Raw genomic sequence first — 27,870 nt, 5'->3', positions numbered from 1 at the left:
CCTTGTTATATTCCTTATTAGGCCACCTGTAAGCGAGTGCCAAACTGTCAATCAAAACGCCGTTTTCAAGTGCGGTTGAGAGCGCATTGCCTTTTCCACGTCAGTGTGTTTACCAGGGCCAGACTGACAGCTACTGCTGGGCTATTCTGCTTTCTTTTTCTTAAGCGTTCGCCATTTACCGAAGATCGAATAAATTAGCGGTGCGTGGAAAATCGATGCCAATTTCCCTTGGAATGTCCCAAATTTGTGGTTTGTCTATAGGTTGTGGTGACTTGAACTACAATACTGGTCTTTCCCACTGACTGTTGGCCGGCCGGCTAGCTGCTAGCTTGCGCAGCTAGTTTGTCAGTATCTTCCACGGAGCTGCCTCCATCTTCGAAGTAGAAGTCACACACACACACACAGGTAACGCTTCTTTCATTTGTGGTGAACCTTTCGGGGAGACCCATTTCTCGTGAGCGTTATGCTTCCTTACCCGTGTTGTTTGCAGGCGGGCGACCAATCTGAGAGAGTTTACATGCTAGTTGCACCTGTCAGTCTTGTAGGCTGCTTTTGCTACAGGTAGCTTCAAATTGGACTCGAGCTGTGGTCGCTGGCCATCATTCACTATGACACCGCTGATCGGAACAACGTAACCTGCTGCTGACAGTAGCCGTTCTTAACGACCCTTGGAACGTGAGGCTGCATGCTGAAATGAAGGGATGGGAGATTGATTTACTTGAAGCTACGTACAGTAGAGGAAAGAAGTAATTTGATCGCTCACTAATTGTGTAAGTTTGCTTGGGTCTTCCAGCACGACCACAACCCAAAACATCCACGGCCGAGGCATCAAAGGAGTGGCTCAAAAAGAAGCACAGTAAGGTCATGCAGTGGCCAAGTTGCCTCTATACCTATAGAAAATCTGTGGAGGGGTCTGAAACTTTAAATTGCCAAGCGACAGGCTCAAAACTTTAAGGATTTCTAGATGAATTGGACCAAGAGTCCTCCTGATCAGTGCAGAAAAGCTGTAATTAACTGCAAGAAATGGTTTTACCACCAAGTTCTAAGCCATGCTTTGCTAATATGTATTTCGCTCGATAAAATGCAAATCTGTTCATTTCGATTGTATAATGTGGCTTTCTGCGTGAAAACCTCCCAAAAACCTATTCCAGCTGATTTCAGGCAGTGGACAGAGGAGACCCTGAACTAGTGGCCGGCCAGCCAGCCAGCCAGCCAGCCAGCCAGCCAATAGCCAGAAAGACCAGGGCCGGAATGGAACCTGCAACATGTGCACTGTGAGGCGGACGTGCTCACCAGTGCGCCTCTGTGCCTCCCTTCTTCACCCTTTTGATTTGATTTTGTTATCGAAATCAAAATGATAGCTAGCGGCTGTGGCCGTGCTGGATTCTCAGCAAATGCTGCAGGCCCACCCATCCTCACTATCATTGTCTCCCTTCTTGCGTCACTTGTACGTATGTGTTTGTCCGCTTTGTGACTGTTTCTCATTACGGTAAAAGAAGGTGGTGCCACCTACTCAGCAGCGAGGCGTGTGCACTTTATATTGCGTTAAAGTAGGGCTTTTATCTGGAATGGCTTCCACAAGTAAAAGGTTAATCCGGCAATTTTTCAGATATACTCTTCAAATATGAACAGCCCAGGATTTGGATTCCTGTAATCCATATTGGTTTTAGGTGTTGACAAGGAAGACGTCTTGCATGTCATTTTTGGAAGAATAAGCGTGGCTTAGAATGTCGCAGTTCTTCTGTCGCGGGGGCAGCGGCTTTAGGAGGGACTCCCAGACTTCCCTCTCCCCAGCCACTTTGTCCAGCTCATCCTGGGGGATCCCAAGGCGTTCCCAGGCCAGCTGAGAGACATAGTCTCGCCAGCGCGTCCCGGGCCGCCCACGGGGTCTCCTACCGGTGGGACATGCCCGGAACACCTCCCCAGGGAGGCATCCTGGTGAGATGCCCGAGCCACCTCATCTGGCAATCCATCGATGGGTTTTGATGATCTACAACTTGAATGATTATGCAAAAGCTGTGCTGCTCTCTTACTTTACTGCTTGCAGTAGCGTATATGGCAATCTATCTTCATCAGTCTTCCCTTCAGTTCAGTCATTCACACTTTGATTTTTCCATCAGAACCCAGCATGGTGGACAAAAGAATCTACATCGTCCAGGGTGAAATTACTGCTGTTGCCGGGGCTATCAAGAGGAACTCCAGATGGAACACCCACACTCCCTTGGTAAGTGGCTAACACTTTGCTTTTGAGCTGTGACCAAAATATTCCCTTTCGTTCTTAACACACACCTAGAAAGAAGTTCAATCGTCCCTTAATTGACAACCAGTCGACCGTTAAATGACTCGATAATGATTTTTGATGATCAATCATTTATTGAGCTCCCCTTTTCAATGTCCGAATTTCAGCTGTAAATATTCTCCAGTCCGTCGTCATCCTCCGTGAAAGCAGTCTGATGATCTTCATGTTGACATTGGTTACGTCCTATTTTATTAAAAGAATGTTTCCAAATGAAAGACTAATATTGTGCCACCCCTTCTCCTTTTGCTTGCTGTCAGGATGAAGAACAGGATCCATTGTTGAACAGCTTTGGCCACCTGAAGGAAATACTCAGCCACATGAAAGGTTTGCGCTTGCCATCCTCGGCAAGGTTCCTTGCAAGATTACACCGCGTTCCAAATTAGGATGCAATGGCTATTTTTCTCTGAACAATTACGAGGCTTTTCTCGAATAAGGTTTCTCATGTTAAAATGTACAACCCGGACGGAACAGCCCAAATATATGCACTGTACGTTTTTCTCTCGATTAGCGGCAGCCTCGTTCCGCTTAAAGCTCTGACGTGTATTTTCCTAGTGTCAAAGGTGGTGTGCATTTTAATCGGCTGACGTCTATGACATCGCCTCGTTGTGTAGCTGCCATTAAAGCATTGAGCGTTGACTGAATCGCAGTAGCTTCCTGATTCCCCTTTTGGTGTTACATTTGAATGAGTTTGGGTTTGTGGACGTCTGCCAGAGTGGATGGAGCTGCCTCGGACAATACGGCACGCCGTGGTGCATTTGGCAGGCAGCTTTGCTAGCTCTTCATCTCCAGTTGCGGCAGCGGCAGCGGCAGCGGCAGCGGCAGCGGCAGCGGCAGCGGCAGCAGCAGCAGCAGCAGCAGCAGCTTTGGGCCATTCAATCCCCCATGCTTGTGCGCTGCTGCCGCTGCTGTTGTCTGTCTCCAGGGAATGCCGCTGCCATTGCGAGATGGACAGGCACTGCTGGCCGACAAATTCACCACCAACCAACCCTCCTGTTTTTTCTTTTTTTTTTCCCCCTTCCTTATTCCATGATCACAGTAGCAGCAAAAAATCCAAACATGCCCTCTATCTATCACTTTGTCATTCAACGGCGCACCCGATCCTTTGTTGCGGGTGGGCTGTGTTTGGTTGCCGCTCCAAGGCATTGTGCTTTTCCCAGCTGAACCTGCATTAGCGAAGCGCCGTAATGCCATTCGGTCAAGCGTGCGCGTCTGCTCTTCCAAAAACTATGAATTGGCTCCCTCAAGATTTGTCAGCTAGGCCAGGTCTCCGCTCTGTTGTTTCTTTTCTGGCTAACGGCTGTTGTGTTTGACACAGCGTGATTGACGGGAGCATGTGCCACCGAGCCGGAGCGTTGTGCAGCTGGAAGCATATCATCTGTGATTTTAGTTGGGTAAATATAGCAGGTTGTCTTGTCAAGGAGAGAGATAAATTGTTCTGGGAAAGGAAGTGTTGCCCTCTTTTGAAACGCAAGTTTCCATCATCTCCCTGAAAATTCTCTCTGGACTGAAACAATGAGAGCGAGCGAGCGAGCGCCAAAAGAGAAGCTCGCTCGCTCGCTCCCTGATGGAACACGTGGCGCCGTCCGTCAACTGGCTCGACATTGTCCGAGGCAGCGGGGCCCCGGTGGCTAGGGGGAGGCGTCGCGGCTGGCGCCTCGCCGGCCTCGAGCGTGTACATGTACGACGCGCTCTCGGGTGAACGCCATTCCCAAATTGTACAATACTTCCATGCTTTTCATCCAACATCGGGGTCTGAGGGTCTCTTTGGTACCATTGCTGTTTTGTTGTTGAATTGGCTTAGTAGGACGGCTGCTTGGGGAATATCCTTTGTTAGACACTGCTCCGCGTTCGACGTAAGTCACGGAGCTTTTCAAATCTTCCGTCCTGTCAAAATTCCCTCCCTCGGCTGCAATGGGGGTCAGTTTTTCTAAATCCCTTCATTCTTATTCATACAAATGCAGGTTTGGAGCTCAAAAGAGCCCTGTGGTGCAAAATCTGAGTGGCCTTTTGACTCGCAGCTTTCCTCCATTAGATTACAACGCTGGAGACATTCACAAGCGCACATCTAATTGACTGGAATCGGCACCAGAGAGTAGGATGTTGCCTACTTTAAAATTGCATTGTGGGATCTGGTGGATAGTTCACATCCATCCAAACATCCCAAATTCACTTACAATGACTATTGCTCTCCACGATGACAAAATTAGCATCATGGCAAAAAAGCCTGTGATTCTTAACGGGAATCTCTCGACTTTCTGTACAGCGCTTGTTGGCCGCATAGCAGCACTCGTCGTGTCGAAGACGCCAGGCATCCGTCCTTAATTGGTCGCATTTTACGGCCACGTCAGTCATGGAGAGAGAATGCATTGCACACGATGCCGATCCCCCCCCCCCCCCCCCCCCCCCCCCCCCCCCCCCCATGCCATCTGATCTTTGCACATATATCACTCCCGATTGAGGGGGCGGGCGCAAGGCAGCTGCTAAATGCCAATGAGCAGGAACCGTATTTCATATCGTTTACCCACTTATGCAAATGTGTTTACTCGCGGTGGCATTTGGAGCAAAGAGAATGCGCATGATGGAAATGGTCGACGTGTCTGCCGCCGCCTGACCCTCGCTCGGCTCATGTCGCTTTCAAGATGAGATCATGGAAGAGACTGTCGCTTTGCTGTTGGTGTTATTTTGATGAGCTGCTCAAAAGACAATACACGGCGGCGTCAGGCTACACTTGCTTTGATCGTCTGTGCCTTGGTTTTTCTACAAATCTATTTTTTGCTGTAGGCAGACGTCAACAGACAGCCGATGCAGTATTGCCTGCCTATTCATCTTTTACACATACGGTTCGTTGAAGAGCAGTAGTTAATCCCAGGTTTGACATCTAGTTGGGGTTAGTCGCTGTAAATTTCAACAGTGGCCTAACTGGCAGGGCTTAGGTCCAGTGTGAAAAAGGGATGCAACTGTTGTCCTGAATCAGAGACTCCCTGCAATGTGACGAGTAGAGAGCCATTAATCACGCACGGCGAGACGTCTGCAGGGGTCAAAGGGTGGAAAGTTTCCACTAAGGACAGGTTGTCATCTGCTGGATCTTGATGCGTTGACAGGAAAAGCAGGCAGCATTTCAGCCAAACTTCCCTTCTCACCCCAAACAAAGGAAGGCAAGTTCAGCAACTTGAACTTGGCTTTTTCACGCACGAAGCAATCCAAGTAGAAATAACGAGTCACGGATATGTTGATGTATTTCGAAGCGAGAAAGTCAGAGCGGGAGCAGCGTGTGTACGTAAGCTCGTCCCAGCTACTGAATTGGAACTAGACTTTGGATTTCTGTCATTTTGTCAGGAAGGATCCAGGGGAGTCACCATTTCTGAGCTGAAAGAAAAAGCAGACAACCAGGAGCTTTTTAAGCCGACAACACCTTCCATATGGCCAAAAAGCCATTTGGATGAAAGGCAACCTGCTGCCAGTGGAGGGAGGGAGGGAGGGAGGGAGCCGAGCCGAGCAAGACAGTTGTAGGCTGACGAGGTGACGCAGAGACAACAAGGTGTTGATGGCTTTGAATGCAAAATAGGCCTGCTGATATGTACCACCGTGTTCACTCCCTTCTCCCGAAGCAGCGTTCACAGCTTTGGGTTTCACATTGGTCGTACAAAGATACCGCACATTTCCAAGTGTGAGATAGTGATCCATTTTCTCGTCTGCTGCTTGGCCACCACTTGGTTCCTTCTGAACGTGTCCAGCCCGGACTCGCTTGGTGCCTGTCCCACCAGCTGCGCTTCTGGCATCAATAGCCTTCTGAGCTCTGTGATTTTGACATTGATTAGGGTGAGGCTTTAGCTTTGTTTGGATGGCGTAGCCCTCCAAATAGCTGTCCGAAGCTGTGTCGCAGGTCCCGACCGACCGACCGACCGACCGACCGAGTCTTTACAAACGAAAATCCAGTCAGTCTCTTGGGTGGTTTGGTCGCTCAGGCTCAGGGGTCAAAGGAGCATGAACTTGTGAACAAGTGGACTTCTCTGTTATTGGTGAGTCAAGTAAAGGGTCAAACTAAAGCATAAATTACTCTCAACTCATCACCGCTGCCTGACACTTTACAAGTTTACAAATGAACGGCTGTACTTTGGATGTTCCATACCAAAATGTTTGGATTATTATTATTTATTTTTTTTCATCAGTTTCCAAGGTGAAGCGACCTATCGGGGCTCCGTCGCTAATCTTTTAGTGTTGCGATCTTAGCGTAAGGCCAAAGTCCTTCCACTTAATTGAATCCGTTCAGATTGGCGGTTCTGGACCCGAAAGAGCTGAGGTTTCCAGTTCAAGGGACGCAGGTTTGGATTCGGAGCACGTTGAACCTGCTTGCTGGAATAATGCCTTCCCTCCCATCCAATTTGCCCGAATTGAGTTTGTTTGGAGCGTAACGCCTCGACAAGTTGTTGCCCAAACGTGCATATTGTTGGCAACTTTTGAGTCCAGACTTGGGTTGTATCTATCAGCGCCTGGGTGCCATTTTCTTTAAAGGTGACAAAAGCAATAACCAATTGTTTTTCTGTTTATCAGAGGTGACATGAGCAGTGGCGCAAGGGGATGAGGAGGCCCTGTGTAGCCATAGCTAAATATACATCCCTGACAGCTCCATAATAGGTTCCAGGAAGTTCAGTCGAAAATAAAAACAAAGCAACATTTCTAGCTGATTGGCTTTGAAAGGCCGCTTTTCCTTGCTGAATGGGAAAAATGTGGACTTCAGCATTCCATGGCCATGATGCCAGTCAGATTGGATCGACGCAGCCTTGCGTGTGCAGGCTGAGCGGAGCGGAGCAGAGCAGAGGAGAGCAGAGCGGAGCAGAGGAGAGGAGAGGAGAGCAGAGCAGAGCAGAGCATGCTTGTGTTAGTTGGTTAGTTGGGGAGGAGACAGACGCATTACACTGCAGAATTCAACTTCATGGGAAAGAATTTGTCCACATGTTTTCAAAGGCCTCACATCATATTAACAGGAAGTTTCTCAAGTGTAACAGTCTCTCAGTATTATCAATAAATGATAGTTGTCCTCATTTTGTTTTCTTCCGCTATGTAACAAGTCATGCAAATGTGTAGACTTGAGTTTTTTTTCTTCCGCTAAGTAACAAGCTATGCAAACCTATTCTGATTGATGCGTGTCTTTGGTTTTGCTCGCGTTCTAGCTTCATTTACTCCCCCAGACCTGGGTGGGAAAACACAACAAATACCAGAATGAGGCTGTTGGATATTTGATTTATATTTTGATTTATTTTTGTTTGTCTAGCAATGAAGCTTTTTCATTTGCATTCACTCTTTGGAAATGAGTACATTAGTCAAAGTCTAAATTGTGTTTTTATTAGAAGCGCCCAAAGCTTCCCATTTTAGAGGCGCACGCTGTAAACAGACTCATGACGCCAATGTTCCCATTTCCCTCAATTTTCACTTTGCAAATTTCAACCCAACCATTGGAAATCAGGGTTGTCCAGTAAGTGGAGCCCCCGCTGTTGGATTCCCTTCCCGCTCTGTTTGAGTCTTGTGTTGTTGTGGTGTCCTTGGGGAAGACACTTCACCCACCTTGTCACACTGGTGTTTGGGATGGATGGGAATGTCAGGCGGTGGTCGGTAGGTGCACGGTGGCAGGGCAGGGTAGGGCAGGGCAGGGCAGCTGTAGTTGCAGAATGTTGTTTACCACCACCAGCACCAGCACCACCACCAGCACCACCAGCACCACCACCAGCACCACCACATGCACCACCCGCGTGTGAATGAGCGCGTGAGTCGCATATCCACTTTTGAGTGGCCGAAAAAAGTGCCCCATAAATCCGCTATCAATTGTTAGTAGCATTCATTCATCTTTTTAAAAATGTGGACAGTTTTTACGAGTTTCTCATTTCCAAACCAGTTATTGATCTTTTTGTTGACCTTCATCCATTCCATGTCTTTGGGTCGACAGTCAAAATGGCCCTCCGGAGCGAAGGAAACTGACTATGACAAAAATGACTTTGACACCCCAGCTGATGAAAGCATCAATCAATTTATTAGCTATTATGATCAGAGCTCAAGTGAACTATCCAGCTGAATGACAGGTACCTAAGTCTTGTTTGCACATTTCATTGATGACTCTTCCTCCCCGTGCGCTCTTGAATAGAGTCCCCTAAAGCTGGCAGAGCAGACATGCGGATCCGCAGGGGAATCATTTATGACAGTTGTCGCCTTGGTCCGCTAAGCCAGTCCAGGAGCAGTCCAAAGACTAAGAAAAGGGCATTTCGGGGCCGCCCCGGCGGGGCTAAACCTGATAGGCTTGAATGTTTCCCCGCCATGCAGCCAGTATCAGTGCTTTGAAATGGCCCGTGGAAGGAAGGAAGGAAGGAAGGAAGGAAGGAAGGAAGGAAGGAAGGAAGGAAGGAAGGAAGGAAGGAAGGAAGGAAGGAAGGAAGGAAGGAAGGAAGGAAGGAAGGAAGGAACGAAGGAAGGAAGGAAGGAAGGAAGGAAGGAAGGAAGCCACTGTTGTTTGAAAGTCGTTCGCTCTTGCCAATCGGGAGCACGTCGTACTTTACGGCACAAACGCATTGTCTTTGCTACTTGTGAAATATCGACATGTGACGTGAGGTCTACCGTCTTTCCATCTTTCCAAGACTTGCGTATTTCCGTACATGCAGTATCACTCACTCAATGATGGCTACTGTCAAGTCTTTGTGGTGAAACAAAAGCACGGGTGGCATCGCTCCGATGATCTTGTCTTCTGATGAGATCACAGTGCTGCTCTTTGCCTTTCCAGTGTGTGTGTGTGTGTGTGTGCGCTTTCTGGAATCTCCGCATGGGAATGTCATTGGTGGAGAATTGTAGGAGGACAGCAGGTCCAACAAACAATTAAGGGTCATCGATTGCTGCTGTGCTTTCTGGGATCTTATTCCTGCCGTTTCCTTCTTGTCACATCCATCCAAAAGTAAAGTATCAAACAGCCCTTCCGCAAACAGTCCCTAAATTGAACTTTTGACATTGACGAGAGTTGCAAGGTAATCCTACTCTGCTTTTGATGTCCTTGCTCCACTCTTCAATTGTGTGATTCTGCCTAAGACCGCCCTGTTTGTCTAACTCTTGACTCTGCTTCGATAGCAGCCTTACAATAATCTGCCGACGCTCCAGATGGAAAGAATGATTGTTTTATAGTCGCAAGGTTTGCTACATAGTAGCTCGTGTTTGTATTTCATTTCTGATGTTCACTTCTTTTCGTCATTGTCTGGACAACACGGCTCAGTTTCATCTCCCGTTTTCTTTTTTTTGGGGTTCTAAGCCTTTTCTGCTCCAGTGCCAATAGATGTGCATGTGTTAAAGCGAGCTTCTGTTTCTGCAGTAAGCCAGCTTTATCCCGAGGTGCTCTCTGGAGGGTTTGAGGTTCACCGGCGCACCTTTGCTTTCTGCTGGGGTCATTCGGAGTAGTAATCCACACGTGGCTGGATACTCAGAGCAGAAAGATGGAGTTTGAAAGGATGAAGCTGGTGCTCAATCAGTCTGTACACATTTTCGACCACTTTCCGAGAAATTCATCTTATGCTTGATTTGGCTTTAATGAGCAAACTCAAATGACATGACTGCTTTAGTTGTTGTCAGTTGCAAGTGGAGGTCATCTGGTTTGTTTCACCGGGACCCCAGGCTGATTCCAAATCTCGAGTCCGTTGGTGGGCTTTATTTATGATTGCTGACGGCGTCAGCCAGTCAGTCAGCCAGTCAGTCAGCCAGTCAGCCAGTCAGCCAGCCAGCCAGCCAGTCAGCCAGTCAGCCAGTCAGCCAGTCAGTCAGCCAGTCAGCCAGTCAGCCAGTCAGTCAGTCAGTCAGCCGCGTCCGACCGACCGACCGACCGTGTGCACTGATGGCCATCCCGATCAATACGGCACAATTGAGTTTTTCAATCTGCTCTTTGGGAAAGAAGCTATAGCACTTATTGGGTGATCACCTCTGAAAAAGTCTTCATCAAGATCTATTGACAGATTCATTAGAGGACTCTGCTTCCCCCAATACAACCTGTCCCGCCCCCCCCACCCCCCACCCGGAACCGTAATGCATCACCAAGAGCTTTTTTTTAATTTTCTTTTTCTTGTAGACAAACAAGAATTAAAAACCTCAGCATGAATTCCATTATGATGCATTTCTGATGATGCATTCTTTGGTTGTATTTTCTTGGCGTAAAGCTCCCATTTTCTTTTGCTTGCTTCTGAATTTACACTGGGTGGCCCCCCCCCCCCCCCCCAAAGTATGACGGCTCAAAGCCCTCAGATTTAACCCGAAATAAAACACCAGGTGAAAAAATATTCAATAAAGCAGAAAGTAATGGGTTTGCCTTTGAAAGTAAAGAAGCCTTCAAGTGACCTTGGCGGCAGATAAAGTCTCTTTGAGTTTCCAAATGATTCCATATTTTATTTCCAAACAAAGCCGTAGGGCTATTGGATATCACGCTCTAATTCGAGGTGGTCACACGTGCACTTTTGGAAATGAGTTGGGCTCTGGCTGCAGCTCTTTTGATGCCCAACTTGTTTTTTCTATGCCTGGACTGGAGCCATGATCTACACAGTACGGTGAGGGCGTCTTTCACTATGCCATCCATGCGTGTCTCCCTCCACTAACTTTGCCTCTTGTTGTTTTTTTTATGATTTGCCTTACCCCCATGACCCCACCCTCTCGCTTGGAATGTTCCCGTGAAAGATGGGTTCCCAGACCTGCTGCCATATGAAAGGATTACGTCAATGATGCAGTTTGTATCTTTCCTTACAGACCTGTCCGACGTTGAACCCAACGTATTCCTACGACCGTTCCTGGAGGTGGTCCGCTCTGAAGATACCACGGGACCAATCACAGGCCTCGCCCTTACATCTGTCAATAAGTTCTTATCATACGGCTTAATAGGTAAGAGCTTCGCGATCTTTCCGCAAATATCGTGGAAATCAGACGACCCCCCCCCGGTGTAGTCGAGCACTGCCGTCTCCTGGGTAGCAGAAACTATTCGGTATTTTTTTTTTTTCCCTCGACTCTGACTGACTGCGTTGAGCCCATATTGTAATATTTTGTTGTCCAGCGCGTCGGTCATGTAATCAAGTGTTCAAGTTTATATTTCGTAAACAGTGTATGGAAAATATTGTATTTGCAGATGCCAACCACGAAGGTGTAGCCGAGGCCATCGAGAATATGGCCGATGCGGTAACGCACGCCAGATTTGTCGGAACGGACCCTGCCAGTGACGAGGTGGTCCTTATGAAAATTCTACAGGTAGTGTCATTTAGTCTCCATATTTTCACAACTAGGTACATTAGCTTCACAATCTCCTTGGTGCTTTAGCAATATCGTTGTTTATTATTTATTATATTGAAGCAATGCATGTTCATGTCATTGATTTGAAAGTAGACTGTCAAGTCCAAGCTTGTGATCTCCTCCTCCTCCTCCTCCTCCTCCTCCTCCTCCTCCTCCTCCTCCTCCTCCTCCTCCTCCTCCTCCTCTGTCAGGTCTTAAGGACCCTGTTGCTGACACCAGTTGGAGCTCACCTGACCAATGAATCCGTTTGTGAGATCATGCAGTCCTGCTTCCGAATCTGCTTTGAGATGCGCTTGAGCGGTCGGTTCACTATCCTCCATTTTTTTCGAGCTTGGATTCTTTCTTGATTTTTATTTATTTATTTATTTATTTATTTATTTATTTCCCCCCTCCAACATCACGCATTGTTTTTTTGGTGTTGACACAGAGCTCCTGAGAAAATCAGCCGAACACACCCTTGTGGATATGGTGCAGCTACTGTTTAGCAGGTAAATTGATGGAACTGTGTAATGAGCTACATTCTCTGCGGTTGTCGTCGTCCTTCAAATATGTATGTTGTGGCGAGATGCTTTGTATTTTTTCATTTGAATACAGATATAATCAAATGTTTTGCTTCGTTGATCCTGTTAGTGCCCAAACCTTTGAATTTAATTTCATAAACAAGAAAAGAGAGAGAACCTAGGACTGCTTGGACACGCCCAGCTATCTATCATGTCAAATGATAGAATGGATTATGCACACATTATTTACACACACACACACACACACACACACACACATCTTACTTAGCTCCACCCGCCTCCTGGCCATAGATGGTGGATAATAGAGACGTGAATGAAATGGAGCCTCGAATGAATGAAATGGAGCCTCGAATGAGCAGCGCCGCTCGTCTCGTGGATTCTAAGAGTATTAGCAGGCTAATCCGTTGGACCCACAGCTCATCCAATAATCATCCTTGTGAGACAACTGGCGAATATCACACTTGATGTCACTGGGGGCTGATTTCTCCCCTTTTTTTTTTTTTTTTTCTTTTCCTTTTTCGTGTTTGTCAATTTGATTGCTGGTGACATCTCATTTTCCAGTAAAGCCTTTAAGTCCACAATATTGTAAAGACGCACACAGACACTTGGCTTCACCAGGAATGTTGAGATTCCCACCAATTGATTGGCTTGAAAGTGTCCTACAGGCTATTTATTCCTACACAGGGCTGCTCCAGAGAACTTTGAATGCCTAGCCAATTCCGCTGCATTTTCACGTTTATAGTAATTGATCAAACATAGTGGTCGTGGCTGTTTGCATTAACAATCTCATTTTGCAGCTTTAAATGTATGAAAGGCACATTTTGATTTGTGTTTCCAAATCACTAGTTTATAAGACGTAAAACAAAGTCTTGCAACATGATCTTCTCCAATTGAATCCATTTTGGGAAGTAAAAGGAAGTTGAAGTCTTTGTTTCCTTTTCTCAAAGACTTCCCCAATTTAAGGAGGAGGCCAAAACCTACGCCGGTGCCAGCATGAAGAAGGTAATGAAATGTTGATCTGCTTGTAATTTGATCCTGTATGTGGATGTTTTTCCCCATTCTTTTGACGCTTACTCGTTTCCTTGCTTGCCGGTGGTGATGGAGGGATGGAGCGATGGAGGGATGGAGGGAGGGAGGCAGGGATGGATGGATGACAAGTCATTTGTTGTGATTTGATTTGATTTGGGAAGTTGCATCGTCAACAACAGTGGATGTAGCTTCAAAGTCAAAGAGCTTTGAAGCTGCACAGCCTTTTTCTGTGGCCTTCCATCTCCTGCCTCCAACCAAAGCACATCCCTTGCAACCTTCTGAAGACACTTGTCAAACCATGTCAACTCCAAATCAAATCAGTCTTCAAACAAGTATGCTCCAAATGAATTCATCTCAAGGATGACGTTCCGCAATTTTCAAATAAGGCTGATATTTCCAAAAGTGACGTACTGAACAATTTCCCGATGGGCTTTGTACATAACTGTGCCTGCATGTTTTTTTGTGCCGCTGCCATGTTTCCTCTCACTAATCATGGGCACCTGCTTACTCCCCTTCTTTTCTGAGGCTTACAATATCTTATGGAAAAACAAACGAGTACAGGTAAGAACGATGACTTTAAATTAAGGCCGAAAACCTTTCCTCCCCCTATTTTAAGAGTACCGACCGACCCCACACTGTTATGTGGGAGCAGATTGTCCGTAGTTGGGGGGGGGGGGGGGGGGGAATAAAAAAAAAAAAATGCAACACACGGCTCCCTCCCAGCCTTTGACCATCGACTGGCTCGCACTGAATCTGAGTTCCTTGGCCCTCCGAGATTGGTGAGCCCACGGGAAGAATGAACCATGTTGCGGCTCACTCCATCCAATTGCCTTGATGACCCCAATCTGGGAAAGCCAAATCCTCTTTTCTTGTCCGCCCCATGTCATGTAGTCGCTACTTGCTGGATAAGAATACAATACAACATTGTACACAAAACAAAGCATGGTATATTATCCAGGCCTTGTTTCTCATTCCAAAGTTTGGGGAGATGAATCGGGCTCGTTGTCTTTGTCTTTTCAGTTGAAGATGCGTACAGGTGGGATGAGTGAGTCGTCCAAATGGAAAAAGCAGAAACGTTCACCAAAGGCGACTCGCCACATAGTGCCGAGCGCTTCCGAAGCCACGGAGTCTACCAACCTCGGTAATAGCAACTTGTCTGGTAAGTGCTTTCTTCCAATCGCCTTTCTCTCCAATTGTATCTGATCCCTGTCGGCTCGCTGTCCTTGTTCTGGTTTTAGGCGCAGTCGTCTCGATGGAGCCGAGGTGTTCGCTGCCCGCCTCAGAGAGTGCCGGCTCATCCATCTCTAGTCCCACCGCCACAGACAGCGGCTTGGACTCGTGTTCCAAAACCACTTCTCGGGAAGACCTCTCTGACCTGGATCAGTGTAGCTTGTTTGCAGCTACACCTGGCAACGCTAACCCGCTTTTGGAGACAGATCCTGGCTCTGCCAAGGCGCAGGTGAGCGAGCAAGCGAGCGAGCGAGCAGTGCGATTTTTGCGGCGGGAATCCTATGCTCAGAATGTGCTCCATGTCCTTTTGCGTGCCGTTCAAGTCGGACGACGGAGCGACTCAATCGGCATCGGTAGAGTCCATCCCCGAAGTTCTGGAGGAAAAAGACTCGGTTGCTGAACAGCCAGCAAGTAGCACCTCTGTCCACGACATGGACTACGTCAATCCTCGAGGTGTCCGGTTCACGCAGTCCACGCAAAGAGATGGTGGGAATCTTCACAAAGTTCTCTGTGAAACGCATGTTACACATTCATTTATAATGTTGAGAAAAAGAAAAGATGTGTCTCTTTTCATTGGTTTCATTTGAATTTGGCGATTTTGAAAGCGCCCATATCATCTCGACTTTTGTCCCTTTTTAGCACCGGTCCTATCAAATTGTTTCAAAAGGAAGAAACAAATATGAATGACACTTTGACCATTTTGCACATTCCTGCCATTACTTTTAGGCGCATCCCTCATCCCCTATGGTCTGCCATGTCTAAGGGAGCTCTTCCGCTTTCTAATCTCCTTGACCAACCCTCACGACCGCCACAACACTGACGCCATGATGCACATGGGCCTGCAGCTGCTGAATGTAGCCCTGGAGTCGGCGCACTTTGTTAACTACCAGTCTTTGCTTGGACTCATCAAAGATGAGCTTTGTAGGCATCTTTTCCAGGTAAACTGTGGTAGCTTGAGAACCCACTAGTTCATTGTGCATTATTGTTATCATTATTATACACATGAGTTTTTGTGTCTGTTTTGAGCTCCAGAAATGTTCAAATTCAAAACGTAAATGTGCTTGACAAAAGATGGCAAGTGGATGAGGGTGAATAACTTTCTCTCGCCCTCTCCCCCCTTCTCGTAGCTGCTGAGCATGGACCGTATGAACCTCTATGCTTTGTCGTTACGAGTGTGCTTCTTGCTATTTGAAAGCATGAGAGTGCATCTTAAATTTCAACTGGAGGTAATGAGCATTTGTCATGACTTGTCATTTTTCCAAAGGTAACAGAACATAGTACTTGTTGTAATCCCCATAACCCGACAGATGTATCTTAAGAAACTGATGGACATCATCACGTCAGAGAATATGAAGATGCCGTATGAGATGAAGGAAATGGCTTTGGAGGCATTGGTCCAGCTGTGGAGGATCCCCAGCTTTGTTACTGAGCTCTACATCAACTATGACTGCGACTTCTACTGCTCTAATCTGTTTGAAGACCTGACCAAGCTGTTGTCAAAGGTAATCCTCGCCTGGCTGCCTGGCTGCCTGCCTCCCTGCCTCCCTGCCTGCCTGCCTGCCTGCCTGCCTGCCTGCCTGCCTGCCTGCCTGCCTGGCTGCCTGCCTCCCTGCCTGCCTGCCTCCCTGCCTGCCCCCCCCCCCCCCCCCCCCAGTCGAGGACACATTGACATGACACACGATTCTTTCCAATGCTGTTTGTTTGTTGTTGTTGATTTGGACCCGCCAGAATGCATTCCCTGTATCAGGGCAGCTCTACACCACTCACCTTCTGTCACTCGAAGCTCTACTCACTGTGATTGACAGCACCGAGGCCCACTGCCAAGCCAAAGTGCCCGACAACACGGCTCGGTCCGAAAAAGTGCCAGCGGAGGGAGAAAGTTTCATGAAAAATGGAATGGATGCTACAGCTGGTAAACTCCAGTCATAGTTGGCTGCGTGAACATTGTTTACTTGTGGGAGATCTGGACTTTGTTTTCAATATTTGATCATGTCCTGACTTTGACTATGTGTCCATTAAGATTTTGTTGATGCGCGTGCGTCTCTCAGATCCTATTCAAGAGGCCAGTACCAATGGTTTTCCACTTGTGGATGGTGGTCCAGGAGGCCCAGTGACCAGTGGAAATCTGATGGCAGAAAAGATGAACCTGTGTAGACAGGAGCAAAGAGGGAGTGACGCGGGTAAGATGAGCGACCGGCATGCTTTTCATTGTATGGAAAAAGCAATACAACTCCAGCAAAGGATCATTTTCTCTCCGTTCCAGATGACAAGAAAATCTTTCAAAAACCTCAGCGTTTCACTTCCAATTTACCCGACTCCCAAGAGTTGCTGGAAATCAGAACAAAGAAAAAGGTGGCACGCACGCACGCACGCACACACACAGCTTCTCTCACACTGTAACACAATCGAGTGCATCTGTCGTCATCAAGTTGTTGATTTTGCCTTTTTCCTAGCTTCTGATAACCGGGACGGAACAATTTAATCTGAAACCCAAGAAGGGAATTCAGTTCCTTCAGGAGAAAGGCCTTCTCAATCAGCCAATGGATAACAACCAAGTGGCCCAGTGGCTTCGAGAAAATCCTAGATTGGACAAAAAGATGATCGGGGAATTTGTCAGCGATCGCAATAATATGGAGCTCCTCGACAGCTTTGTCAAGTAAGAAGAGTTGCCAATTTGATTGGTTGGTTGGTTGGTTGATTGATTGGTTGGTTGGTTGATTGATTGATTGATTGATTGATTGATTGATTGATTGATTGATTGATTGATTGCCAGCCAGCCAGCCAGCCAGCTTTGGCCCTCATTCCCATTTCCTTTGTCGCGCGGCAGCACGTTCGCCTTCCAAGGGCTTCGTATCGATGAGGCCTTGCGGCTTTACCTGGAGGCTTTCAGGTTACCCGGCGAGGCTCCTGTCATCCAAAGACTTCTGGAAACATTTACAGACAACTGGCATGTAAGACCCCTAATAGTGATATTGATTATTTATACCTGAACTTGTCTGCCGTCCATTTTTAACAACACACACACGGTGACAACAAAGTCAACAAGTGTCAGAGGAGCATATTCCAGTTGTTGGTTGACAGCGGGGGTCAAACGCACGAACGAGAAAGACCTAGTCGACGGCGACAACATTTGTCTTCCCGTAATAGCGAGAGAAAGCATGTGACCTGGAAACTATTCCTAGTAGTGACCTTTTATTGGCTCGAACACCAAAATAGCCATCTTAAAAGCGTCAATGAGTTATTATGACTCAGCGTGACTTCTCCACTCTATGGCTTCCAAAGGTTGCATGTAATTTGGCTTCTAAGCGTGCCGTGATCTCTTGACTCCTTTTTGCAGAAAGTAAACGGCTCTCCCTTCCTGACCAACGATGCAGGATTCGCCTTGGCCTACGCCGTGATCATGTTGAACACTGACCAGCATAATCACAATGTCCGAAAACAGAATATCCCCATGACTGTCGAGGTTGGTGATTGCTCATTGATTTGTTTTCTTCTGCCCAACTTTTGACTTATTGCTCATTGATTCGTTTTCTTCTGCCCAACTTTTGACTTGTCACAAACTGTCAATATTTGTCAGCGAAACCTGAGTGCAGATGAAATTCGATCACATCAAATGTGCACATTCCATACTAATGAAGCAAAAGCTGATCGATTGTTGCCAGTGTCTCGCTGGTGCCGCGTCGCTTCCCCGGGGGGTTTTAGCATTTGCGCCGATTGAGCCGGGCGACTCGGAAAGCCCTCGCTCGACAGCTGCGAGCAGCGGTGCTCTGTCTGAGAGGCCGACTCGTTGGTGCCAAACGGTCGACCGAGGGGCGGGCGGGCGGGCGGGCGATTGGGCGGGGGAGGCGCGCTGGCTGGCTCGCCGGCTCGCCCGCTTCGTCTGTTGTCTCTGCTACCTACGTTCCGTGGTGGCAGATTCCCAAGACTAAACAGGCTCTTTGCCAATGGATTGTCTCACGCAGCTCCATTCAAATAGCGAGTTTTTATTTATTTATTTTCTACTTGACCCACCCAGGCCCATTTCTTCTATGTGCTTTCTTTGAATGTGGAATGAGGCTTCCGATATCACATTTCCACGAGGGCATTTGTAGGTTAGGGAGGGAAAAAGGCATTTGAGCAGTTGGCTCTGGCTCCAAAACAATCGTTTAGATAGACCCAATAAAAGTGGCGCCAAACACTTGAGTGACGTGACGCAACGCAACGCAGCAGGTTGCAATGCGTTGGCACCGACCGTGCTTCTTTTTCACGTGAGAAAACCATGCCGAGCATCCGAGCCTTTCAATATGAACTGACGGCGTCAACATTTAGCAAAGCCTACCGACCTGCGACCTGCCGGCCGGCCGTCACTTATCACTCAGCCCTAGTGTTTATTTACTGGAGGATCTTTGCCCTAATCCCTGTTTTGGAGACTTCACCATATTAAGTGACACACGTAATGAGTGCCTCGTCAGTCAAGCAAGCCAGCAAGCCAGCAAGCCAGCAAGCCAGCAAGCAAGCAAGCAAGCCTTTTAATTGTTCACCGGATGCTCACTTGAAATAAAGGCACGAGACGAGCTGAAATTCAAGTGTTTGTTTTTGTTTTCAACAGCAATTCAAGAAGAATCTGAAGGGAGTTAATGGGAACACAGATTTTAATCAGGACATGCTCGAGGATATCTACAATGCCATTAAGTAAGCTGGAGCACACACGTGGTGGTGGTGTCTTGCCTCGAATCTGAGCCCGGAGCACCAATGTATGTTCCTTTTGCAGGAATGACGAGATTGTGATGCCAGATGAGCAGATGGGTTTAGTGAAGGAGAACTACGTGTGGAGTGTGCTGCTTCACCGCGGCGCCACACCAGAGGGGATTTTTCTTCACCTGCCGCCCGCCAGCTACGACCACGACTTGTTCACCATGACCTGGGGCCCTACTATCGCAGCGCTCTCCTACGTCTTTGACAAGAGTCTGGATGACAACATCATCCAAAAGGCCATTACCGGCTTTAGGTATCGTCTTGACGGTTGGCTTGAACGAGAAGATGCTCAGCTTTTGAACATGCGTGTGTGTGCGTTTGCAGGAAATGTGCCAAGATTGCTGCTCACTATGGATTCAACAACGTTTTTGACAATTTGATCATCTCGCTGTGCAAGTTTACGACTCTGAGCAGTGAGGTGGGAAAAGTGCACTTGTCACCACCGCGTTGTTATTCATTGGCAAAAGACACGTAAATGTTTTCTTTGATGCCACACGCCTCATTTCACAAAGGCACGCACGATATAATGTGAAACTCATTCGAGGTTAACACCGCATTGACAGACGATGGAACGTTGGCATTGGTATCCATCCATCCATCCATCCATCGATCTGACTGTTTGTGCTCCTTTGCAGTCAGTGGAAAATCTCCCGACTGTATTTGGGAGCAACCCGAAGGCGCAAACAGCCGCCAAGACAGTGTTTGAGCTGGCCCATCAGCATGGCAACATCTTGAGAGAGGGTTGGAAGAACATCATGGACTCCGTGCTGCAGCTGTTCAGGGCCGAGCTCCTCCCCAAAGCCATGGTTGAGGTCAGTTTCAATCGTGCTTTTTCGTTTGCTATCGGGACCACCGTCCGTCACTGCAATTTGTAGCTGATTTCTTTGATCATTATTTCTTTTCGTTTTGATGACTTCATTCTTTGAGTTGCTGCAGCGCTGGCTGCAGTTTTCTCTGGTTTGATTTGGCGGTTTCTGCTCCCACCTACTGGCAGTCTGTCAATATTGTTTTGGGCTTGTTGTTTTTTCCAATCAGGTGGAGGATTTTCTCGAACCAAACGGAACGATTTCTCTTCAACGAGAGGAAACTCCTTCTATTCGGTACGTGCGTTGTTTGGTACTGTGGATAATCTAATAATGATAATAATAATTCATCGATAATTCACCCATCTCTCTCTCTCCCAAATGTTTTCTCAAACTGCAATATCAGCTTTTCAAGCGATGAAAGAAATAAGCATTTCTCATTTCAGTGGGGAGTCAGCAGTGCTGAGTTTTGTCAACTGGCTGACACTGAGCGGTGCTGAGCAGTCTGGACTTCGAGGACCATCGATGGAAAATCAAGAAGCCAAACAGGCCGCTATCCTTTGCATCAAGGCAAATAGGATTGACGCGCAAGCGCAGATGCGCAAGGGTCCGCTGCGTGATGACCTTTTTGTCTTTATCTTCAGCAATGTGACCCCGAGAAAATGATCACAGAGAGCAAGTTTCTCCAGCTGGAGTCTTTACAGGAATTAATGAAGGTAATTGTTATTATTATTATTATTAGTTTTTTTTTTTTTATATATATATATATACTATATATCCTGCTGCTGTCGAGTCATTCTTTTTGTTGTTGTTGCTGAAAACAATCCAATTTGTTTACGCTATTTGATTTCAAATGAAAGAATAACTAAATGATCCTCTCCAGGCGTTAATATCGGTCACCCCCGATGAAGAGACCTACGATGAAGAGGACGCCGCCTTCTGCTTAGAGATGTTACTGCGTATTGTCATGGAAAATCGGTAGGAGTGGGAACACAATGGAGTGGTGGAAGATGAAAAGGTGTTTTTCCAAATATTTCTCCTCTTCTTTTAGAGACCGTGTGTCGTGCGTGTGGCAGACCGTGCGCGAGCACCTGTGTCACCTGTGCGTCCACGCTAACGAGAGCTGCTTCTTGGTAGAGAGGGCTGTCGTGGGCCTGCTTCGACTCGCCATCCGCCTGCTACGACGTGAAGATATTAGCTCTCAGGTACGGCCGTCGTCGTTTTTTAGTCGCTGTCTGACAAAAGATGCATCCTTTGAATTGATTTCCTAAATAGCTCATTGCGATTGTTACACGTTGAAGGGCTACATCATCAATCGATCAATCAATCAATCAATCAATCAATCAATCAATCAATCAATCAACCAACCAACCAACGCATTTGACTCGAGTGAACCGGTCAACTGCTCGACGAAAACTCCACCACCCCTGAATGTGAAATTTGCGAATAGACCTTACTACGGAGGCGTTTAGGTGGAACATCGGACGTGCAAATGTGTTGACGACCCATCTGCATGCACTCGTTTCATCGTGGCATTGAGGTGCTTCTCTGTTCTTCGTTCCCCCTTTTCTTGAAATGGCGCACGTAGGTGCTGCTTTCCCTGCGTCTTCTGCTTATGATGAAAGCGCACGTTTTGTCCCGGGTAAGCCGAGAGGTGGCTTACGGCCTTCACGAGCTGCTCAAGACGAACGCGGCCAACATCCACAGTACCGAGCATTGGTACACGCTCTTCTCGTTGCTGGAATGCATCGGTGCTGGAGTCAAACCTCCGGCCTCCTTTCAGTTTACTACCTCTGCCAGCACGGACATTGAAACAGGTGAAATATTTCTTCTCTGCCTCCAGATGTCGGTCGGGCACACATTTGGATTCGGTACATTTTCAATGGATAAGTTGCGTATCAGATCCAGCATGTAGGAACAAAATGCAAAGCCCGACCGCCCGTATTGGTCTTTTGCCTTCAATTGCCACCCATCCATCCGAAGGTGCTCAGTCAGATAGCGAGTTGCCGTCCCCTCATCCGAGCGAAGTGACTTTAGATCGTGGCTACACATCTGACTCGGAGGTCTACACGGAACACAGCAAGGCCCGAATCCCTCGCTCGGCAACAGACGTGGACGTCGCGAGCAGTGGATGGCTGGTGGTCAGTAACCCACGCCGCCCGCGTATGACTCCGCACGAGCCGATGCTTTGACACTGTTTTTCCCCAAGCCACAACTTTTGTTTTTAGGTGGGAAAGGAGGATTTGGAAAGCAATAAGAGCCCGGCAGTCGGCTCCAAAGCGCAACTCAATCACCCCTTGGTGAACCAGTACAGTCTGACGCTGGGTCAGGACCTCGGCCAGCATGACACCAAGTCTCTCATCAAGTGTGTGGAAACGCTGTCCTTCATTGTCCGCGACGCCGCCCACGTCACACCGGACAACTTTGAGCTGTGTGTTCGAGCCATCCGGGTCTTCGTGGAGGCGAGTCTCAATGGAGGTTAGTGACGTACGTACTCAAATGGTTCACAATGGCGGAAAGTGCGCGTGCGTTTTTGAACGACTCGCTCTGACGAGCGTGGAGCAAATGCCGAAGCATTGACACAGGGACGGACACATGCGCACATTTGACAATGCACCACAGTGACTTCATGGAACCTCTCTGTCCCTGCGCAACAACTGACGAGCTTCCCGCCCGTATTGAGTCATTAGTTCACGCTCCAGCCAAGTTGCGCTCAGGCCCACTTTCCAGCAAATCAATCACTGCAGTTCATCAAGAAGCAAAAGTTAGAGGTTGCGCCTGCCTCTCTCTCTCTCTCTCTCTCTCTCTCTCTCTCTCTCTCTCTCTCTCTCTCCATCCTCAGGTTACCGCAACCACGACAAGAAGAAGAGTCATAGGTATGATTCGGCCAAGTCTCGTTTGAGGAAGAAGGCCGGCGGCGCAAAGGAGAAAGAGAGCGGCAACGGCACAAGACGAGGCGCAAGCCGGGCTTCCGGCCATCGTCCGGCGCGTTGCCATAGCGATGATGAGGAGGACGAGGGTGTCCCGGCAGGTTACCATACGCTGTCATTACAGGTTAGTCGGGATGTAAGTACCGGAGCCTTCTTTTTCATTCCGTCCAATGTCATTGATATCACTTTGACCAAACACAATGGCCACCAGGAGTTTGCAATGGATGGATGGATGGATGGATGGATGGATGGATGTTTATGTTGGATTCTTACATAAACATGCCCTCCCTTTATTATTGTTGTTTTGATGTTGCTCAGCTTTTAGATTTAATGCACACGTTGCACACCCGGGCTGCCAGCATCTACAGCTCTTGGGCAGAAGAACAGTGCAATCTGGAGGCCGCTGGTAAAAAGATTGAAGCTGACTCCCAGACACTGTGGACCAGCTGCTGGTGCCCACTGCTGCAAGGTTTGCATCCTCTTGGCATGTGCACGTACTTGCAATCGTAGTGGAAAGAAAGAAAGAAAGAAAGAAAGAAAGAAAGAAAGAAAGAAAGAAAGAAAGAAAGACGTCATCCCAAACTGTCCTTTCTTTGCACACAATACAGAAAGGAATGCACACTGTCGACATTTTAATGAAGCATTTTATTGTAATTTTTTTTCCCCATTCATTTTGCCACACGTTTCTTCATTCTAATAACACACGCTATCTACTGCAGCAGCGTATAAAAAGAGTACATTTGAACGCATTCAACGATTCAAGTGTACCGTTTGAATGATGAAAACACCCCTGGTTTCATCTGTAATCAAAGCCTTTCAACTTGTTTGACACATTTTGGGTCCTGTGCTCATTGTCTCTCCCTTAAGGCATTGCTTGGCTGTGCTGCGATGCCAGACGTCAAGTGCGCATGCAGGCCCTCAACTACCTCCAGAGGGCTTTGCTGGTACACGATCTGCAGACGCTCGATGCCACGGAGTGGGAGTCCTGCTTCAATAAGGTGAACCTTCATCTACTCCAGACTATGAAGAAGGCGTCCGTCCGTCCGTCCGTCCGTCCGTCCGTATATTAAGCCAAGCCAATGATCTCCTTGCAGGTGCTATTTCCATTACTAACCAAGCTGCTTAACAACATCAGCCCGGCCGATGTCGGTGGAATGGAGGAGACCAGGATGAGAGCCTGCACTATCCTATCAAAGGTTGGCACTGTGGATGGATGATAGGTCAACGTATTTGGATTGGCATTTCAGTAACTGCTTGTACGTATATTGAAGGCAGCTATGGCCAATTGTGAAGGTGTAGTGGCGGGCATCAGGCTCTCAGATGCCTGTGGCAGGCAGGCAGGCAGGCAGTTTCTCTCGATAAAAGACCCTCATCCTTGACTTTTCGGCTGGTGCTGTGGGCAAACTTTCTTTACTTTGGTCCGTGTCACGTCCGCAGGTTTTTCTGCAGCACCTCCTCCCGTTGTTGTCCCTGCCGACCTTTGCTGCCCTGTGGCTTACCATTCTGGATTTCATGGACAAGTACATGCATGCAGGATCCAGTGACTTATTGGTGAGAACAAAAGTCATTTGAGTAGTATACCTTAGGAGCGTGTACATGTACGTACGTACGTACCTCTGTGTTGCCATGTCTAGTTGGAGGCTATCCCCGAATCTCTGAAGAACATGCTGTTGGTGATGGACACGGCGGAAATCTTCCACAGCCCAGATTCCAAGACAAGATATTCGGATTTGTGGGAAATAACGTGGGAACGAATCGACTGTTTCCTCCCTCACCTGAGAGAGGAGCTCTTTAAACAGACTGTTTTACCAGGTACTTCTTTCAAGCTCACACAATTGATCAATTAGAATAAAAATTAGAATTTCCATGATACAATAGCAAGATGTAGTGCAAAACAACCAAACGACAATCTTTTTGACTTTTTGGACTGCATGCTAAAAAAAAAAAAAAGAAACGTTTTTTTTTTTTTTCTTCTCACTTCCTCACCTGCAAAATGGCACATTGTAAGCGAAGCATAAGAGCCACAAGTGTGAAGAAGCGACTCTGAACCGGCAAATGATCTCATCTGCCAATGCCGGGCCAGGTCATCATGTCCCTCTTACATTTGTAGGGGCTCTGGTTTCTTCTCTGGACTACGTACTATATCTCCATCAATCCTGACTTTTCAACGATGAAACCTTTTGCATGTCCATTGGAGTGACTTGATATTGGTGATGTTGTATCTTTAGGTCCTTCAGAAGCTCCGTCTGAAGTGCAGCCACCGTCCTCATCCTGCCGGCCTCCCTCACCGCAGGGCTCTGGGGTCCCTGCGCTCCAACAACCGCCCTCCCCTGTCCTTGTGCCTGCAGAATCCCCAACTCCCAGCCGGCCAGCATCGCCCCAAGAGAGCCAAGTGGCCAATTCCAACGGTACCTACCGCATGCAAATGAATAATGACAGCGCAGCTTCTCTTAAAGAAAGCAAAGCGTCTTCAAATGACACTTCACGTGTTGACCGATTTCAGAAGAGAGACCTGGCTCCGATTTGGGGGGGGAGGGGATCTGTACTGTTGACATTGAAATGAAATTGGGAGCTTATGATCAGTGGATGCTTTGAGAATAATTGTCAATTTTGGCTATGTGAAGCCCTTTGAGACTGTCTGTGATTTAGGGCTATACAAATGAACTTGACTTGACTTTCAGGAGCAGAGCGCTCATCTTCCCCAACGTTGCCCTCGACGCCGGTGGCAGCGGCGCAACCCCCTCATGGTCAGGTGTGCGCAGCCTTGAAGCAGCAGTCCCCACTCATCATCCAACCGCTGGCTTCCCCGCTGCAAGTGGGAGTCCCGCCCATGTCGCTACCAATCATCCTCAACCCCGCCCTCATTGAGGCCACGTCCCCGGTGCCGCTGCTTCCCGCTGGCCCCAGGCCGGCGGCGGGAAGCACATCTCACGAGGTTCAGTAGGAGCTCTGCGGGACCTCCCTCCTCCGCAAGTCAGATCCCACGCTTTTGGCTCCGCTACTACTACTGCTGCGACTTATCATGGTCATTCTGGCAGATGAGGCTTTCTTTTGACTCCAAATATAGACATGAGAACAACAAGCTCATCACATTTCCTTTTTAGTAGCTACATTTGCTACTCTGGGAATGTTGGTGCTATGGGTTGCTCTTCATGTTTGAGATTATACTCTAAAGCCATTGTTTGTTTTCTGACAGCCAGACTTGTGCTTTAGTAGTGTTTGGACACTCCACAACAGTTTAAGGAAATTTACATTCACACAAAAGGGTGTGTGAGGGAGTGGGAGGGGGCATTCCATTCATCTATCTTTTGTGCCACTTGCATCATTAAAAAAATAAATAAATATATATATATATATATATAAAAGTAGTAGTAGTATATATATATATATATTGTGGGGTCCATCTCTTCTGTTGGACACTCCTGTAACAATTCCAAGAAGTGACGGTGCGCTTGCGTACGCTGGTGGAACGATTCTATAAATGCCTAGCAACTTTACCCTCACGTGACTAAGCATGCTCTGAGTGTGCTTTCCAACATGTGGCCCACATTTCAAGGTCCCAAAAGTTGTGAGCTTTGCTCATGCCTCTTTGGCGTATGTAAATGTTGAGATTGCAGGCAGAGTTCAGCATTTTCCATCCTGCATGTCAAGTTGGTTGATCTTCTTGGCAACCTGAAGTTAAGGATTTGTCTATTGAGAGAGGCTAAGAGGCCGCCGCCGCCGCCGCTCAATGCTTCCTTCCCTTGCCTGCCCAGACCCCAAGAAACGATTTGAAAGCACCTCATGAAGGCTTTATGTGCGTGCGTGCGTGCATGTGCAGTCCTTCAGAGGATCAACATTCCAATGTGGAGTGCAATATTGTTATTTTGTCGTGCTTTGTAGGTATAACTTTGGACAATGTAGCACAGTCTAAAATCACGAGGCCTGCAAAAGTTCATAATGACAACACTAGATTTCCAAAATGACTTCAACTGAATCCTGAGGAAAGATCACATCGTGCTTGGCCATTTTCATTGACTAGCTTGCTTCCAGAAATTCTCTCAGTTCACCATAATATTATTTTCCTTTCAAGAGTATTCAACTTGAATTGATATACATGTATTTTCCGCCTTGCTGACCAATGGATACGTGACATTTACTGGATTTGAAAAGAGAATGTCTTGCTTCTGTTTTTGCATCGTTCTGACGCTAAAATGTACTACTTGAATCCCAGTGATGTCACCAGGACAGGACAGGACAGGACAGGACAGGACAGGACAGGACAATGCACCCAGAGGTTCTCTTTGTGATCTTTTATGTTATTTATTGACTTGGAAAAAAAATCACACCACCCAGACCAAGCAGGAAAATGAGTCTCCTACCACCAACAGCAGCTTAAGAGATTTTTTTTTTTTTTTTTGAAACGTTGTATGTTTATTTTCTTGTGGATCTGGAGCTGATGTTTTGCTTAAAGAGGAATCAAATGAATTGAATTTGTACATACTATATCAATGAAAGGTGATGTACTTCTGTAGTAAAGCTCATGTAAATAAGTTGTTGTCGTTGGTCATCTTCTCCCACAAGCCTCCTCTACTGAATTTCCTAGTGACTGCGTTGGCTTTATAGAGGGGAAAGAACTCGGCTAGTATATTTGCAATAACGTAATGTTTTCTTTTATAAGGTAAGAGGAACGTGAAAATTCCCAAGATGTTGTTTCTTCAATGTGGTCGTTGTCAAATTGCAAGAAAGGTTTGGGGACCATTGGACTGTCGCTCGCCGCAGTCGTCGCTAGCTACACCTGCATTTCTGTCACCGCCGCTCTTCCTGTTTAGCTCCAAAACGCTTTCCTTCATAAAGCCCAAATAGCGCAAATACGTACCTGTTGACCATAAAATGAAAAAACCTCACCTAAAAGATGCAGCCATTATTATCATAGCATAGCATGAAAGCATCCCAAATGTCCGTTTCAAATGAATTCTCAATCACGGTTGGGGTGCACCTTGGTTTAAGAGTCGTCGAAATGAAGCAGAGCTTGTTGCAATCCAGCCTTGGTT

The 27,870-nt window shown here is 47.3% G+C and overlaps 1 protein-coding gene across 10 annotated transcripts; it reads left to right on the top strand.

Moving 5' to 3' along the window:
* Window positions 1-45: 45 nt before the first annotated feature.
* gbf1 (golgi brefeldin A resistant guanine nucleotide exchange factor 1) lies at window positions 46-27,369 on the top strand. Of its 10 annotated transcripts, none has more exons than XM_049736077.1 (42): window positions 46-200; window positions 262-404; window positions 2,118-2,224; window positions 2,557-2,623; window positions 11,057-11,188; window positions 11,430-11,548; window positions 11,782-11,890; window positions 12,018-12,078; window positions 13,059-13,113; window positions 13,666-13,701; window positions 14,161-14,299; window positions 14,379-14,599; window positions 14,694-14,856; window positions 15,097-15,308; window positions 15,498-15,596; window positions 15,678-15,872; window positions 16,099-16,282; window positions 16,419-16,550; window positions 16,634-16,722; window positions 16,824-17,026; window positions 17,198-17,321; window positions 17,708-17,833; window positions 18,959-19,041; window positions 19,121-19,357; window positions 19,429-19,522; window positions 19,740-19,916; window positions 20,140-20,204; window positions 20,354-20,477; window positions 20,552-20,623; window positions 20,791-20,885; window positions 20,959-21,112; window positions 21,496-21,724; window positions 21,891-22,048; window positions 22,136-22,385; window positions 22,750-22,973; window positions 23,156-23,306; window positions 23,705-23,835; window positions 23,932-24,033; window positions 24,275-24,388; window positions 24,472-24,649; window positions 25,066-25,245; window positions 25,519-27,369. In XM_049736077.1, the coding sequence occupies exons 3-42, from the start codon at window positions 2,129-2,131 to the stop codon at window positions 25,779-25,781; spliced, it is 5,643 nt and encodes a 1,880-aa protein (XP_049592034.1). In that variant the 5' UTR covers window positions 46-200; window positions 262-404; window positions 2,118-2,128; the 3' UTR covers window positions 25,782-27,369. The 10 variants fall into 10 exon arrangements, with proteins under 10 accessions (XP_049592034.1, XP_049592038.1, XP_049592037.1 ...); XM_049736081.1 differs by having other exon boundaries at window positions 262-405; window positions 2,121-2,224; window positions 14,161-14,281; XM_049736080.1 differs by having other exon boundaries at window positions 262-405; window positions 2,121-2,224; window positions 22,750-22,961.
* Window positions 27,370-27,870: the final 501 nt, after the last annotated feature.

The sequence above is a fragment of the Syngnathus scovelli genome, chromosome 12 (assembly GCF_024217435.2).
Source record: "Syngnathus scovelli strain Florida chromosome 12, RoL_Ssco_1.2, whole genome shotgun sequence".
NCBI lineage: Eukaryota > Metazoa > Chordata > Actinopteri > Syngnathiformes > Syngnathidae > Syngnathus > Syngnathus scovelli.
Note: the sequence above shows the minus strand (reverse complement) of the source record. Positions and strands in the feature narration are given on the sequence as shown.